A 17,949-nucleotide genomic window follows, 5' to 3' on the forward strand; every position below is an offset into this window, starting at 1 on the left:
ATTGCAGTTAATATTTTTTTCGATATTCGAAAATTAGTTTTTTTTTCGGCTCAGCGAACAACCTGCTGCAATATGAAAGGGGGAGGGCGAGTGAGAGAGCGCGAGAGAGAGAGCAACGCATACGCTGCGTGGGCATGTCAGCTGGCTTAAGCGTTTATGCTCTCTTTAGAGCGTTGCCAGCTACAAAAAAAAAACATTTATATATTCGAAAATGTTAAGGGGCTTTGAAAACACAATATATTGTGTTTAGTACTTGAAATACAAGCAGGTTCAGGTATTGCAGAACCAAGTACTACGACAGATAACCAACTCTCCCTGGTATATACGAGGCTCAATACTCCATAGAGATCTCAAGCTGTTTACTTTCGAAGAGCAGATTGGAAGACATACAAGCAGATACATGGATAGATTGCAACGACACCGAAGCCTACTTGCAAGAGGTCTAATTCCTACCAGACCTCTAAGACGACTTAAACGGCAAGGCTTTGTCAAAACGATGGGAGTGCAGTAAACTATTAACTTTTAATTCCTCATAATTTGACTCTAATTCCATATATATGTGTTGTTAAGGTACTAAATTTGATTGTACAGGTTCTACACTTAATAATAAAAAAAAAAATTGTTAAAAGAAGTACTTGAAATTGTGCTACATATTTTTTGAGAAATTTTAATGTAATTTGAACGTTTTCTGAGAATTTTTAAAATACGCTAAATTATTTTATTTTTGATAAATAAATTTTTTTTTTTTTTTTTTTTTTTTTTTTTTTTTTTTTTTTTTTTTTTCTTTATTTTGTTGCAGCTTATTGTCTTAGACTCTATAGCGCATTTAGCTCTAAACCTTAACTAATGGGAGGGCAGATATGCCAATTATTCTGCACTTGTAGCTACTATCTTAATTAGTTCTTATATTGTCTAGAGGATGCAATCTCTTCAGTCTTCGCCTATTGTTGTTTATAGCCAGGTTGCTTGCGAGATGGTTAGGATGCGCTGCAAGTCTGTCCGCGTATCTTGAACTGTGTCGCCCAATGAGTTCAGCAACTGTGGGAATTGCTAAATCCCTATGTAAGACTGAGTTTCTTACAAACCAGCTGGCTCCAGTCCATCTGCGTAGTGCTTTATTCTGCAGGGTCTGAATTTTGTTCCTTGTAGTCTTCGCCGAGGAGCCCCATAGAGAGATACCATATACGAAGGTTGGGACAACTATTGCCTTGTAGATGGCGGCCTTGCTGCTGTAAGACAACTTGCTTGAAGCTCTCAGCATCCAGTCGAGGGTTTTTAGCTTGCTTTTGCATTTTGAGGTTACTTGACTTATGTGCGCTTTAAAAGTCAGCCTTCTGTCAAGAGTGATACCAAGGTACTTTACTTTTGAGGCTTTGGGAATAGTGGGCCCCAATGCAACGCTTGGGCAATCTCCTCTTCTAGTGGCGAAGGTAGTATGTACAGACTTTTGTGCATTAATGGTGATACACCACCGTTTTGCCCAGCGTCCGAAAGAGTCCAGATATTTTTGTAGTGAGTCTGAAGCTTCTTGCGCAGATACGTGACGTGATAAGATGGCGGTGTCATCTGCATAGGTCGCTATGAGTACTGCATCTGTACTTCCTATATTTGGCTCGGGAGTTGGCATATCTCCTGTGAATAAAGTATAAAGTGTTGGGCCTAGAACACTACCCTGTGGTACTCCAGCCATAATTGGTCTAGTCAAGGATACTGCTTGCCCCCTTGACACTTGGAAGGTTCTTCCAATAAGGTATGAGGATAGCAACGCGAAAAATGGGGCTGGAAGGGTGGTCCTCACTTTCTGCAGCAGTCCCAGGTGCCAAACTCGATCAAACGCCTGTTTGATGTCTAAAAAGACGGCAGAGCAGTACATCTTTTCTTCAAAGGCTCCAAGGATATGGTGCACAACTCTGTGAACCTGTTCCGGTGTTCCATGCTGTCTCCTGAAGCCAAACTGATGGTTTGGAATGGCCTCCTGGCGTCCCAGATGTGTCAGTACTCGTTCCAGAAATATTCTTTCGAATATTTTGGAGAGTACTGGCAACAGGCTAATTGGTCTGTACGACTCAATTTCTCCCACGGGTTTGCCAGGCTTAGGAATCATCACAATCACGGCGCGCTTCCAGCAGGCTGGAAAGTGCCGGATGCGGAGCATGGCGTTGTACACCATAGTTATGTAGTCTATGGTGGAGTCAGGCAGTGCTCTAAGGACTCTGCCGTTTATTAGATCATATCCAGGGGATTTTTTTGCCTTCACTCTTCTGATGTGTTCAAGAACCTCTTCTTTTGTACATCCAGTTATCTGGTCTTCAGCTGGGAGGGGCGAGAGAACGATGTCTTCTGTTGCTTCGATTTCTGAGGCCTCTGCGGTAATCACCGGCGTGAATTGGTCTTGAAGGTGGTTTGCAAAAGCCTCAGCTTGAGCTTCGTCACCAATGTGCCAGGAACCAGAAATGCTCCGAATGGGATGTCGACGTATTGGCTGCCGTTTGAGCTTTCTTGTAAATTTCCATAATTGAAACTCTGCGTCAGTGGGCGATTCAGCTCGTACCAGCGCATCGCTGATACACCTCTTTTGAAGCAGGGCGAGAGCAGCTTTAAGATGCCTCGTGGCTTCGTTGTACGTGGATTTGGCATCAGGCGTGCGTAATCTTAACCAGCGTCTCCTGGCCCATCTTTTGTGTATTAGTAGGTGTTGGGCCTCCAAGGTGAGGGGGATGTTGTACGGAGACTGTTGTCTTGTTTGGCAAGATGGTGGGGCGGCTTGGTGCGCAGCTTTGACTATTTCTTCCTGCAGTTTGTTTGCTGCGTAGTCCACGTCTTCAGGAGTGTTAAGTTCCATTTCTATGTGCAAAGAGTAATGGAGCTCGCGCCTAAAGACTCCTAAATCTGATCCTGCTGGCAGTAGTTGTTTCCTAATGGGCAAGGGCTGTGGCTGCGCGTGGATTGTGACTATTAGTGGCAGGTGGTCAGAGGATAGGTCCAAGGATTCTTCAATGGTCAATTGCCGGTCACAGATGCCTTTGTAGACAGCGAAGTCGATTGCCGAGGGCCTGTGTCCATTAATTGGGTAACGGGTGGGGGCTCCAGTCGCCAATATGCTGAATTGTAAGTTTTGAATCGCCTCAAATATGACTTCTCCGCGACGATTCGCACTATTGCTTCCCCAAAATGGGTGCCATCCATTCCAGTCGCCGCCGATGAGGGTCTTATTCAACCTTTGGCCTAGAACCTGTTCCATGTGATGATCACACAGACCAGTGTTTGGCGGAAGATAAATTGACGCAACTTCGATCGCTCCAATAGACGTAGGCAGGGTGATGGCTGAGACCTGCATTGTTGCGTTGCAAATTGACAGTAAAGGTGTATGCGGTATTGTTGCTCGTATGAGGATTGAGGATCCACCAAAGCAGTTTGCTCCTTCACCATGAGCCTGATAGTGTTCGTATCCGAAAATTTGTGTAGTGGGGCACTCATGAGTTTCTGTTATTAACATTATATCTATGTTTTCTTGTGAGAGAAACGCAGCCAGTTCCTGAGTCTTGTTTCTCAGGCCATTGGCGTTCCAGATACCCACACGTAAAGCCATTATTTGTAGGCAAGCTTGGTTATGATGGCCATTAAACTGTTTAGCATGGTTGCTTGTTGGGATTGTACTTCTCGCATCGCTTTGAGCTCGGCATTAATTGCGTCAAACTGACGTTGTTGTTGCTGAAGCATTTCAGTGAACAAAGTGTCACTTGTGGTATTCTTATTTGACGGTCCACCTCTAGCGGCCTGTGCGTAAGAAACACCACTAATAGGCGTTGCAAAGCTCGTGGCTTGGGTAATGCTCCGGGGCCTTGTAATTTCGGAAGCAGTACTCGGACCCGTAGACGGTGTTTGTGTGGGACTCCTTTTTTGTGCTGGGGATTGCAATTTGCGCAACCGCTTGTATACTTGGCAGCCCTTATAGTTGGCTGGGTGCTGTAACTCACAGTGCACACAAGTTGGTGCCTGGTCCTTTTCGCGGGTGCAGTCTTTGGATGCGTGTTTCCCGGCGCAACGCACACACCTGGGAGCTTTGTGGCAGTAGCGTTGTGTGTGTCCAAATTCTTGACAGCGATGGCATTGTGTCAGGTCGTTGTATCTTCTTGGCAGTTCCACTGTGCAGCGTTGCCTGCAGACAACTCGAATGTCCAAAATTTCTTTGTTGTTGGGGGCCTGAGCCACGTCAACAAAAAATATATTTAGCGGTGTTTTGTCCATACGGCTCAGTGGGTTGTGCACATTTGTAATTGTGTGGCCTTTGGTTTCCAATTCCTTTTTAATTAGTGTTGTATCAGTGCTGGAGTGAAGCCCTTTGAACACGACTCTATATGGTTTGTCCTCCTTAAGCTGGTAGCAGTGGAACTCCAATTCCAGCTTAGTAAAGTGGTCTATAACTCTGCGATAGTCCTCACTGCATTGGGTTAATACACCTATGTTATTCTTCTTTGGCTTAATTACGTATGATTTAGCATCAATTACTTTATCTATTATCTGTTGAAGTAGGGCCACAGACTTGATGTTTGGACACCATATGGGGGGCGGACGAGGTTTCGGTGTAGTTTGCTGGTCGGTCAATACTGGGGCTTCTGGAGCTACAGGTGATTCGCTGTAGTCTTCATCTTCTTCTACGAGCAGTGAAAATCGATTTTCTGATATTAATGCTGCATTGCTGGTGCTTGGTTCGTCGAAGATGAGCCTTTTCTTGATGGTTTTTGGTGAATTTGGCTGTTTACGTTTCGTGTTTTTGTTGTTAGTGATGCCTTGCACGGAGGCGATATCTATTTTTGAGTTTATTGGCATGATGGAGGCTTGCCTATTTGCCATCACAACGTTAAGCTGGGCTTGCATTTCTGCATTTACCTTTACAGCTGTAGCGCGGTCATTGACATTAGATGTCATCGCGGATTGTGCTTTTGAGTGCAGGCGCACTCGCGCCAAGCGACGAAATTTCGTAAATTACAATTAAAGCAATTGAGTTACGCGGAAGCAAGCGATAAGAAAACGCTGCGTGTGCGGTTTTTGTTGCTGTTGCGTTGAAGAATGCACCGCAAAGTTCTATTTTTAGAACTCTGCAGCAGTAGAGCTTAAGCGAAGGCTGTTCGAATTCACGTCTTTACAGGTCGAACGACTGATCGCGATTTGAAATAAATTTAAATACATATTTTTAAAAATTAATTTTAATACAAATGATTCATTTGTTTTTAATTTATTTAACTTATAAGCAGTAACTAACATTACTTAATTACTCTGATTTAAAAATAATTTTAGTAGTATAAACAAAATATATTTGTATATAGTTAAATGATTGCGCGTAAATGCAGCAGTTCACACTGTGTTATAAGCCGGCTTTCCTTGCTCAACTGCATTTACAGTTACACGCATTGAACGCTCTGTGGGTGGCATTTCCTTACTCTCTTTCTCTCTATTCTTCTTCTTACACTTCTATCTGCATGCTCCGCCGCTGCCGTTAAATAACAACAAAAACAATGAAGCAAAAAGTTCGCTGTTCTGCTCACGGCGCATGTTTCGAAACTAGTTTTCGAAATTTCGCACATTAAGGTTACGCAGCAAGGTCGAAAACGCAAAAAATTATAACATCAATTTCATGAAATGGGAAAATTTATTTCACTTATTTGACAGAAGAAAATCGAATTATATTTATTTGTTATTATTTTTTGTATTTATAAATATATTTTAAGCTACGCTTAACCCTCTTCTTTGTAGACAAATCCACTCGCTCCCACATAAGACAACCCTCTAAAAGATACGCATTGGCTCTCTCGCGCTGCTGCTGTTGTGTTGCACTCTCTCTCTTTCTCTCTCTCTCTGTTAGCTCTCGCTCTCTTTCTATTTTTGGTTGGCTCTGTCTTGGGGGAGCTGTTGTGAATGCCGCCAGCTCTGTTGCGCCCCAAAGTGGTTTGTCCTTTTTGCCATATGCATTGTCCTTGCCAGTGCCAGCGACAGAGCTGCCGACAGCGACGTTAGCGTCAGCGTCGGCGTCCGCTTTCAACGTTCAACGTTAACGTTGGCGTCAGCGTCGACGACGTCAGTTGCTCGCCTGCTGCTGAAAAATTAACATCGACATAATTTAGTTTGTCTTCGTCGTTCGTTGCGCTCGTTACGTATTCGTGCTGTTTTGTCGTAAGCGTCGATTTCTCTTTGTCAGTGTCGTTCTTGAAAGCCACAGCAAAAGGGAAGACGCAAAAATAACGCAGTCAAAAGCAAAATCACAAAAAAATACGCCGCCGTGATTTGTAAACAAATACAAAGCACCAAAAAACAAAACAACAAAAATCGTAGCATACATTTTAGCGCGGCTAAAATAATCGGAAACATTTGCATAAATTAGACAATTTTAATTAAATAATAATTCTAAATCAATTATATTAAATAAAATATTAATTCAAACAATACTAACTGTGCGTTGCGCTCGCAAAAGTAGGCAACACAAATATTTAGTTGGCAACACTCACATATCCGAAAACTACTGCTAAATACCCTTTACTATAATCTACTACTCTATACACATATTTGTTTATAAACGTCAAAGAAAGGCTATCAACATGCTGATTGGATTAGTACGCGATTCGGTGATGCAGTGCTTCTGCCATACTTGCCGTGCGCCGGGCATTTTGCCAGCGGGTAAGCTCAAACAAAAAATAGTAGTAGAAAGTGGTAGCATAAACTACTACTTAATCTAACAGAAACATGAATTTTGGTAACAATTCGACTGGAGGCATTGCAAAATGTATGCAGGACATAGTAGTAGCAGCATAAATACTACTAAACTTAAAAGGTAGTAGCACGAATTTGCTTCACTTTAGACAAAGTGCATATAAGAAATAGTAAATACTACTAAACTTAAAAGTAGTAGCTTAAAGACTACTACTAGCAATGAACTTGCTTTGAGGCATTTAACAAATAGTAGTATACATTTTAGTAGTAGCATAAATATTACTATCAATCAATTTTGCCAGGATTCGACTTGGGCATTTGAGAATGCATAGGAAATAGTAGTAGAAATGGTAGTAGCGCAAGTACTACTTAACCTAACATGAATTTGCTAACAATTCTAGGCGTTTTTAAGTTAGTTTTAAAAATGTACTTCAACTCGTATCATTTTGATTGTTTTTACACTTTTTGTTACCAAGGTCAAAACAATTTCAAGCTTTTGTGTGTTTGTTATTCTTTGGGGTTTTTTTTTGGCTTGTCCCATAATAAAAGTTAAGGGTATTCCAGTTTAAAGTGCCCTCACGTATGTTCGAATAAAAGTTATGCTCAAGCACAACTTATGCCCAGAGCTCGTTATATTTGTAGTTCCCTCTGCTAGCTGCTCTTGACCGTTTCTCTCTGTTGTTGACCTTAGGTTTTTGGCCTTTCATTGTGGTTGTAGTTATCGTAGAATCGTTAAATTAGGTTCAATTTGCCTTGCGTTCAACTTTTTGATTGTTCGCACAATGTTTTTGTGGGCGAGCTTTGAGAAATGACGAGCACCTGACAAAGATGCTTGACCATTGAATGAGCTAAAGAGTTGGCAGTGCCTCAAATGCAGGCAAACCCCATTTGAATACTTCAATTCTCAATGGCTAATAGTTGAAGTCAAATGCAGAACATTTGAGAGTGCCTGAGGGAGGGTTGAGAATTTGCTAAAAAAAAGTTGAGGCTGCTAGAGCAGGTTCAGTTTATGGGCTATATAAACTGGAACGATTATTGAGATATATAACATTTTAAGAAATAATATTTATAGCAGTTCATAGATGCTCAAACAGGTTTAGATACTCTATATAAGGTGTTCAACTGGGTACCAGCGTTTCTCGAACAATTACACAAACTTATTAGATTGTATATAACGAGGAACAGAGCTTAAATAACAATATAGATCGTAAAAGATTCTCGATCTATTATATATAGTTTACAAACTGGATCCAGAATTATATATTATAATAAGTACAAGTTTAGACATGCATTCAAGATCAGTATTCATAAATACATTCATGTATTCATATATTCAAATATGTATTCATGTATATACACTCTTATTCATATTCATTCATATCTATACACTCATTTCTTCATATATATTAATTCATATATTCATACATACATTCATTCATAAATACATTCATATCTATACACTCACGTATTCAAATATGCATTAATATATATTCATTCATATATTCATACATAGAATCGTTTATACACACTTATGTATTCATAAATATTCATATCTATTCATTCATATATACATACATGCATTCAAATATATTCATATATAGTATATCATATATTCACATATACATTCATATCCATTCACTCATATATGCATTCATATAATCATATATTCCTACTCAGATACGTGTGAGCATAGTGTAATCCATTATATGCTGGAATCTGATTAATCTTACATCAATTTATGCCCTTTCTACATAGACATTTTCATGATAATCAACATATTATGTAACTGTTGTTCAACATTTACTGTTTGGCAATTCAATGAATGGGCGACGATTAGATCGAAGTCAATCAAAACTGAATGCTGAGTTCATCAATCATATGAAATGCCAACGGCACCTGGCAGGATGATGTCTGGCAAAAATATAGTCAAGGACGTTAGTAAGAGACCTATTAAGTCATCAACAGGCCCAAGACAATTATGTAATACAACAACAACAACAACAACAACAACAAAGACTAGATGAAGGACTAAGGCTTAAGGCCGGCTGAAAAATACGAAAAAGAAAATCTGTTGGTAGGGAAAATCAATTTTAGATAGCAAAACACAGACAAAGTCGAAGAGAGCGAGAGAGTGGGAGAGAGTGTATGTGAGAGAGAGAGAGAGAGAGACTAACCATAAAAACGAAAAAATAAGACTGGGTATATGACGTTGATTTTTGCTGTGTGGAAAGGCGCATCTAAATGCCACCAAGTAGGCAATAACAATTTCGTGGATGACTGTTTGTTGCCATTAGTTGTTGTTGTTGTCGCTTTTTTTTTATGGTGCCCCTTGCCCTGGCAGCGCAATGGCTGGCGCCAGTCAGCCGGCAACGATGAGTCATGCCGCATGCCAATTGGAGCCGCATGCCACACGCTTTGTAAGCGGCTGATGGAATTTCATTTTAGTTCCAGGCGCAAATAGCAACTTCTTCTTCGTCTTCTTCTACTACTACTTTCGTATTGTTCATGTTTTGTATTAATGCATACAGAATATGTCTGCATTACAACTGGACAAGGCAATTCAGTTATGCCAATGATTTTATTTATATTGTATTGGGCCATTAAAATGCAATAATCGAGGCAAACAAACGCACCTACGAATACGAAATGATTGCGCAATATGCACACGGCTCAGCGAGCACAAGCACAAGCCACACACACACACACACACACACACATAGAGAGCAACACACAATGACGATGACAGTGGAAGGCGTTTATTGATTTATTGACACAGGCACCTTACGCTAAAAAAAAGGAATAAAAGAGAGAAGGTAGAAAAAGAGAACAATGAAAGCATAGACTGGCGAAGTACCCTAGCTATGGGTAGCAGAAAAAGTTATTAATTTGTTGAGCAACCCTCGTATAGAAATAGAAACTGAATATATTGTTTTCTTGTAGTGAAGGGATCTTAAAGATCCGATTTGTTTAGGGGGGAGCAAGGCGAGAAGTATGGAAGGAAGTCAGGCAGTAAAACTATTGAAAGAATAAGCAAAAAAGGGCTCAGATCATAGCCTAAACCCAAGACCAACTAAGGCCAATTCAGATCTTCTTAAAAAGTATTGGCAAATAAAATAAAAATGAAATTTTTATAAAATATTTTAGATAACTAATAAAGAAATATATATATTAATATATATATATATTATATTATTATCATTTCAATAATAACTCTTAGAGATCTGTTAGAAATATATAAAAAATAGAAATTTGAATGAGAAATGCTCAGACACTGAAGTGGCTGCAGTATTGTAATCCCATGTTGCCACGCTAGTTACTAGCATACCATGTTGAGCTGATTTGTAATACAGTTGCAGATACTCTATCTTTTAAATGTAATGAGTAGCAGCATTAACTGAAGTTTCAGGTTATAGCAATGTATGTTTTCATTGTAAAAATAATTCTCATCGATCAGGTACAACTATTGCTTTATCCTTGATTGAACGCTGGTTACCCATATCTTCATAGCGAAAGTAGTTCTTAGAGATCAGTTACAAAAATGGATCCCAGATTAAATAAAAATATTCTTCTATTTAATTGACATTTATAAAGTAAGTAGTAAAATGGATCTATTCTAGTCTGCATTGTTTTAAAAGCAAATTCTAGCACAAATAAAAAATAAGATTCCTACAGTTTTATCTCTGTCTCTCTCCCTTTCTAGTCAGGCACTCCCTGCTCCACCCTCTGCTAGGGTATCTAAAACAAGATGAAAGACAAACACCTCAACAAATTACTTACATGCGTTTTGCACAAGAAAAACATTTAACTTTGTCTTCATCTGCTTTACCTCAGCCGCAGCCGCTCCCTTAGCCTCACCCTCTCGCCCCACTGCATATGGGCAATTTTTCAATTGACGAAGGTATTTTTCACAATTCTCTCCACCCACCTGGGACTATAAATCTTGCCGCGTAACCGTACCTAATTACGAGTGCAGGTTACAAAATAACAGCTCAATTTGCACTCGACACGTGTAGAAAGATATAATAGACATTTCGAATGGGTTGCACTAATAAAAGTAAATAAGCTGGAAATGCAGCTGCTGGAAAATTGATTGTCTTAGACAAGATCTGGTCTACAGTGACTGCACGCTAAAGCAATGAGAAGGAATTAAACTATATATCTAAATAAATAAGCAACAGTTTATTATATGAAACAGTTATATGAATTAGAGAAATTCTGTAAAATTTTGTAGCACATTTGAAGAGTGTTTACTGTAACAGAGCGGATGAAGAATATATGTGAAAGCATCTTATATATATCTAGTATCATATAGAGAAGCTATTTGCCTGAAATGCTTACTCAATATTCTTATTCTTCCGTGTAGGAAGCTAATATGCTCTTTGCACTTGCTGATCGAGTATAAAAATAGCTTCAAATAGCAAATTCTCATGAGCAATGATCGTAAGGATCGCAAATACATGAATATATGTATATATATATGTATGTATACATACGTGTGTACATACAAAAATACATACATACATACATACATACATATATATATATATATACATACATACATACATACATATATACATACATACATACATACATACATACATACATACATACATACATACATACATACATACATATATACATACATACATACATACATACATACATACATATATACATACATACATACATATATACATACATACATACATAAATACATAAATAAATACATACATACACACATACATACATATGTTATGAAGCTACAACACGTGCCGGGTATCTCTTAGTCAAGCCAAACCAAAAAAAATCAATGAAATACTTGAACTACCGTTAGAAATAGTCTTGAATTCACGTCGAGCTATTAACTTTAGTAGCACATTTTGCAGTCTAATGCATTATATAAACACTTTGGTATTCTTTGCAGTATAATGTCAGTATTTTTTAGTATTTAAAGAGTAAAAGCATTCCATTGATTGCTTCCTAGTATAAATTATGGAAATTACAGCAAATTGACAGGCAAACACAGCTCAATTATCATTTGACACATGTCTAAATTGTGGCAAATACACAACCTGCACAAGTCAGTGTGGCTCTGTGTGTGTATGTGTGGAAACATCTTAATTTCGTGGAAATGGGAAGCAGGCCAAAAGTCCACATCCAAACGTTTTGCCTTTGGCCCAAGGTTAAAGCTGAAACATGCTGGTTTTTAATTTGGCGCCACTAATTGTGAGTGCCGTTGCTCTGGGGCCGAACATGTCTCACTGCAACTGCCTTCCCTTCCCACTCACTCTCTATCTCTGTCTCTCACTCTCTAGCTAGCTGCCTCTCATCCTATCTCTGTCAGATATGTGTGCTCTTTGTGCTTAGCCTCGCCTGGTTGGGCTTGGGGTTTTGGCTGTGCGGGGTTCACTTTGCTTTTCGGTTTTGGCAAATTAGATTTCCTAGCTACAAAATTGCAATTGAAAATGCTTTTTCCACTGCTGTTGCTGCAACGGAAGCGCTGCAAATTGTTTGAATTGGTGTTAAAATGTGGAATGTGCAAAGGACTTGAAATGCTCGAGCAATGCCAAAAGTTTTAAAGTGAACTTTGCTTAAAAAAATAAAGCTGCGAGAGAGGAAAACTTTAATCAAAATTCAAATTGAATGCAAAAATTAATTAACTTAATTACAAAACTATAACATCTATGTAATATATAAATAATATTAGTTAAGTCATGCCCAAGGCATAAATCAATTAAGATGAATTGCGACTGCAACGGACGGATAGCAACAGCAGGCCGTAATGAAGTTGAGCCGATGTCAATGTGAATATAATTTGATGCATCTTTCAGGCAAATGTGCTCGACAGCTTGCGGCCAACTTGGGGCAGAGTGGGGCCAAACCATTTCATATGATGGATTACAACCGCCCACAGAGCTAAACATGTGTTGTAAATGTCCACAAATTGCTTTGCCAAGAGAGAGAGAGAGAGAGAGAGAGAGAGAGAGACAGAGGCATGGGATTAGGAAACATTTGAACTGAAATTAACTAAGCAAATGTGTTTCATTTGCCAAAATGTTCGTGAACAGCTGCTGTGGCAAAAACATATTTATCCTGCTGCATATATTAACTTCTTATATAGCTATGGATACATTCACTTATATGTGCATTAATTTCTCATATTAAATGTACAAATGCTGTGGGTGTTAAGCTTAATCTAAGCAGAGCTTGAAATGCTTTTAGCTTCTAATAAAAAGTAGGTGATATGAGAAAAATATAATGTTAGGAATAAAGACTTTAAGACATTTGTACCAGCTTATAAAATATATATTATCGTGATCATAATAATTAGCTGAGTCAATCTAGTTCTCGCTGTTTGGCCATCTATTTGATTGATGCAATAGCATAAACTAGTTAGAGACATTCTCATATAAACTCTCTTTTAAAAATATACTATACACAGTTTCGGTTACAAGTGTAAAATACTATTCTAATAATCATAATAATAATCGATAAATATCGATATATTCTAATAATGTCAATTGAAGGCTATTAAACCTTGATAAAACGAATGGCAATGAATTGACAGAAAGATTTGAAATCTTTTTGACCTTAGATACTAAAATTTGCATAATGAGATTCTCTAGATGTAGCTCATCCTTTGAATCTTTTCTAAACTGACAATATTTAATACAAATAATTTTAAAAAAAATGAAAATTCGTAATTAAGAATATAAAATAGATAAAAACAAATTCTCTCTCTGCAAGCTCAACAGTCGCTGGCTTAAGTTACATAAAACATTTCTCTGCATCGTGAACATTTTTACGTTTATTTTTCCATTGCCGACTTTTAGGCGCCGGCAAACAATCGACACGCCAACATAAGACTCAAACCCCAACATAAAACGTTTTAATCATTATATTTGACATAACGACTCTTGGCTGGAGTCTTGTAATTACCAGAACCCAATAGGAAAAGGCCTCGCTTAGACAGTTGCTAAGCTCTAGATTGACTGAAAATTATAATACTTAAATATGCATACGATATATAGCTACATATGTACTTATATATCGTATATGTGTTGCGTGACTTTTACTTGACATGTAAAAAAAGTGGAAAGGAAAGGAAAAGGAAAGGAAAATATTTGTCAGCCATTAACATTCTCGAGTTGTCCTTGAAATAATGTAAACGAGCAGCTCGAGTGGCGAGTGGCGAGGCTTAGAAATTATGGCTGACTTATCGATGTAAACAGATACATATGTATGTATATTATATGTATGTGTGAATATGTATATGTGTATATACTCTTGAGGTAGTTCATTAAGGCCAAGCTGTTTGAGCTAAGCAAAGCGGAAATCCTACAGCCGTATCGAGAGGAAATGAAGAGCTTATTGAGACGGCGAGGCATCATCAGCTGTAAGCATTAATTTGTGGGTGGTTTCAGTGTATTAAGAGAAGCTTTGATACGCATGCAAAGAAGGATAAAATAGCGTCTAATGGAGTATTGGAGCAATGAGACTGGAAGATGAAGAGAGGAAGAAAAATAAGCAGAGAGGAAGAATTCCTCTCTAACTTGCTCTCTAGAGAGGGAGAAAGGAAGGAAGGAAGAGAGAAAATCAGAGGGAGCGCGAAAGATGAGAGAAAAAAGACAAACAAAGAGAGAGAGAGAGAGACAGAGATATATATATATATATATATATAGAGAAGAGGCTGAGAAAGAAGATACAGAGACTGATTGAAGCCAAGCTAGATCTATAAAAATATTCGTATATACGAAACGTAATTTTCAATTAGAGCTGTTCAATCCAGTAAGAATAAACAAAAGTTTAACAAGTATTTTCATTTTCATAGCCATAAAAGACTATAGGTCTATCTATTCTTTAAAGTTGATAATCCTATTTGAAAACTGTTTAAAGTCTTGCTCTTATTGATATGGCACGAATATAGTAGATAATAGTAGATATGATATGATAAATGTAAGCCGATCTTTGAGGTCCTAGATATAAATCTGTTGACTAGATTCACTGCAATCCGTCGTGGTCACAATCAAACAAGAAAACCAATAGACTCTTTCAGCTGTATGGGCAAGCATAAAAGCGACAGTTAGTTGAACCGTTACTAACATCAGCTGCCCCCGTAAAATAACAGTAAACGTTTCCATTATCCGTTGTTTATTTTTCAAAGTTGTTTTTCTTTCGTGCGCCGCATTTGATGCGCTGTCAAAGTTGACAAAGTTCTGGCAATGGCTGAAACATGCATGTTTTTTGTTTCTTGCTTTTCATTTACTCGCCTGTGTATTTTCACCTTTTGTGTGTGCGCCGCTCTTGTATTTCAACAAATTTGTCGAAAGTCATAAATAATGCCTGGACGGCAGAGAGTTTTATGGATGCTCTCTGGTCTGAGGTCTCTGGTGTGTAATTTTCTCCTTTTACCTCACACATGAAAAACTTTGTTTTGCTTTTTAAATGGAATACACCAAAAAAATGTGTGTGCGAGTCTAAAAAGTTACAGTTTTACAGTGTTTATAAACGTTATACTGCCAATTCCAGCACACAAAAAAACAACTGTAATGAATTAGTGGGAAAAATAGCATAGAAAATAAAGAGAGCAACAGTGAAACGAAGTTTAAACACTAGAAAAATATTATAATATTTAAAAGTCTATTCAAGCATATGGCTTAAGTTTTGTATTAAAAGAAACTTTTTGAAACATTCATGTAAGGCAGGAAAAGTTATAAGAAAAGTAAGCGTGCTCTAGTGGGGAGTGTCCGATTAAGAGATACGTGGACTGCAGCATTGGCTTTGCTAGGGAAGCTTAATTGTTGAAGAAGTTTTATGCTAGATTTTCTAGACTTTTTAAATCAAATAGTGAGAATAGTTGCTAAGCACAAGCCTAAATAAAAAATCAATATATTTTATATTTATAAAATTTTATTTATTTTCTTAGTATTTTAAAGAAAATTAAATTAAAATGGTCATATATAAAAAAGTATGTTTTTGGTATTTATTATTTATTTAAAATATAATTTTATATTTTTCTCTTTATCAAAACTTTTTTTCCATTAAAAGTTAAAGAATCTTAGCCAACTAGCAAAGCAAATGTCAGCTGCTTTGCGGTGCTAATCAAATTTGCTCAGCTGGGAACTTTAGTTAGAGTTCTTGAGTGTAACAAGAAACAGCAGCCAGTGGCCAGCTGTGCCTCGGACATGCCATGATGAAAGGCGTCACAACTATTTAGGCCAAGTTGTCACGTAGCCTGCACATTTTTCCATATTATTCAGCATTGTGCCTTGCTCATTGACGGAAGAAGCTGGCTTTTCTGTCTTTCCGTTTCTTGTGTTGTTTTGTGCATGTCTCTCACGTAACAGACGCATACATAACATTACTTAATTTTCATCCAGAGGCCAACAAATTAATGAAGTTGCATATTTCTGTCGAATTCTTGGCTAAGAATGAGAGGGCGAGAGACGGAGTCGGAGGGAGTTTCGAAAAGTCAACAAATTGGCTGACAGCTCAGCATCTGCATGTGACTTAAGCATTTGAATGCGTGCGCAGTTGTCGCTGATAAAAAATATTGTATATATGGATATATATATATATGTGTGTGTATGTAGGTGTGTGTGCGTACAGCTCTTGACAGTGCTCTGCCCAAAAAGTCATCATCACTCAATGCGTCGTCTTCTGTCCATTGCCCTGCCTGACAGCTCGCAGATAACGTGTGAAAAGCTTTTGGGCCTCATTATTTCAGCTGTTGCGTTTGCCTTTTTATTTATTTTACTTCTTTTTCTTCTTCTTGTTTTTTTTTTTTTGGTGGGCGTAATCCCCAACGTCTTGACTTGTCGCTCTCTCACCCCCCGGCTCTGATCTTAATGAATTGCAGCAATTGAATGCGAAAGAGTGTTAAGCATATAGATTGTTTAAATTTGGATACCCTGTATTTCAGGTTCTACAAAGAGTTGATTTGCGTGTTCTATAGTTATCTCTCTTTTAGTGCGAAATTAATTACAATCCATTGATACCCTGTAAAATTGTTATCTAAGTCTTGTCTATAGTCTGTGTATACAAATGCACTTCGAACTCTCTTATGTCCTTCAGATATTACTTGACTTATTATTAATTGAAGCTAAAAGCATCGCTTGCTTAGTTTTAATACCCTGTAATCTGTAATCAGACCAATTTAGATCAACTATCCTATGGGGAAATGATTTTTGAGAGATTTTCCAACCATTTAGTTAACTCTTTCTACTTTTTATAGATAATATTTTAGTATAATACCCTATAAAAAGTGCTTTAAATGGGTTGATCATATGATTTGTAATATCTGAAATACAAATATTAAAAGATTCTTTCCCTTACAATTTCAATTGAGTGTTTTCAAACCCTTTCCATGTACTTCCCTCTCCACATACGCTATAAAATACACTTTCCATTCGATTGCACTTCACTTCAGAGCAATTGCAACTTCTTGCTTAACCCTTAGCCCAAACTAAGGACCCTATCACATCGCCTGCACAATATGCACAAATGTCAGCGTCATTGTCGAGTTATTTGATTCCATAGTGCATAGTGGCAAATGAGTGCTGGGACGAATACACCCCCGCTCCGAGTGGAAACGAATGCATGAATTATTTAACAGCGTGAATGTCCCCATCGTTGAGTGAGCGACAAGTCTGTCGAGGTCCTGACATGAGCAGCATAAGCAAGTAGCAGGAACACAACAAACCAGAGCTGGCCTCTGACTGTCCGATACCCTATAAAGTAGAAGTATTCAAATTTAAATGTATTTAAATATATATTTTGGCTAGAAGTGACACTTTAGTTGGGTTTTATGCTATTTATGCTTATTTCATATATTACAGGGTATACAAAGAGTGTGTTTTTTTGCAAATTTAATTAGGTGATTTGCTTAGTAAGTAAGTCTATGAGATATTTGGGAAGATTGCTCTTAACACACTCAGCAGTGAATCAAATCTGATAGATAATTTGACACTTTGAATACCCTGTAAAAAAATAAATCTTAATTTCTTACAGTCTTATTTTTGTCATGAACAACAACAGCTTTGTTTTATGAAAAGAAGAACAAAAAAACAGACAACTGAGATACCCTGTAAATCAAATATATAACAAAATATAAAAATTTCAAGCAACTTCTTTCACCTCATGTGGTTTAGACCTAAATTTACAGGGTATAACAGTGAAAATTTAGTTTTCGCGCACACAAAAGCAGGAAGAACATGCAAATAGGCAACCAAAAGGAAAAAAAAG

The 17,949-nt window shown here is 37.8% G+C and overlaps 1 protein-coding gene across 4 annotated transcripts in view; it reads left to right on the forward strand.

Moving 5' to 3' along the window:
- Positions 1–17,949, forward strand: part of LOC111596275 (stathmin) — an 89,487-nt gene that overhangs the window by 37,602 nt on the left and 33,936 nt on the right. For 2 of the 4 annotated variants that reach the window (XM_023310416.2, XM_023310417.2), the window contains exon 1: positions 6,567–6,672. The exons of 1 other annotated variant lie outside the window; for it this stretch is intronic. In XM_023310416.2, coding sequence (XP_023166184.1) covers positions 6,594–6,672 — 79 coding nt within the window. In that variant the 5' untranslated portion in view covers positions 6,567–6,593. Of the gene's footprint in view, positions 1–6,546; positions 6,673–17,949 lie in introns of those variants that run through there. One more of the 4 variants, XM_023310420.2, reaches the window with a different exon arrangement.

This window comes from Drosophila hydei, unplaced genomic scaffold (assembly GCF_003285905.1).
Source record: "Drosophila hydei strain 15085-1641.00,03,60 unplaced genomic scaffold, DhydRS2 tig00008116-arrow-pilon, whole genome shotgun sequence".
NCBI classification, from domain to species: Eukaryota; Metazoa; Arthropoda; class Insecta; order Diptera; family Drosophilidae; genus Drosophila; species Drosophila hydei.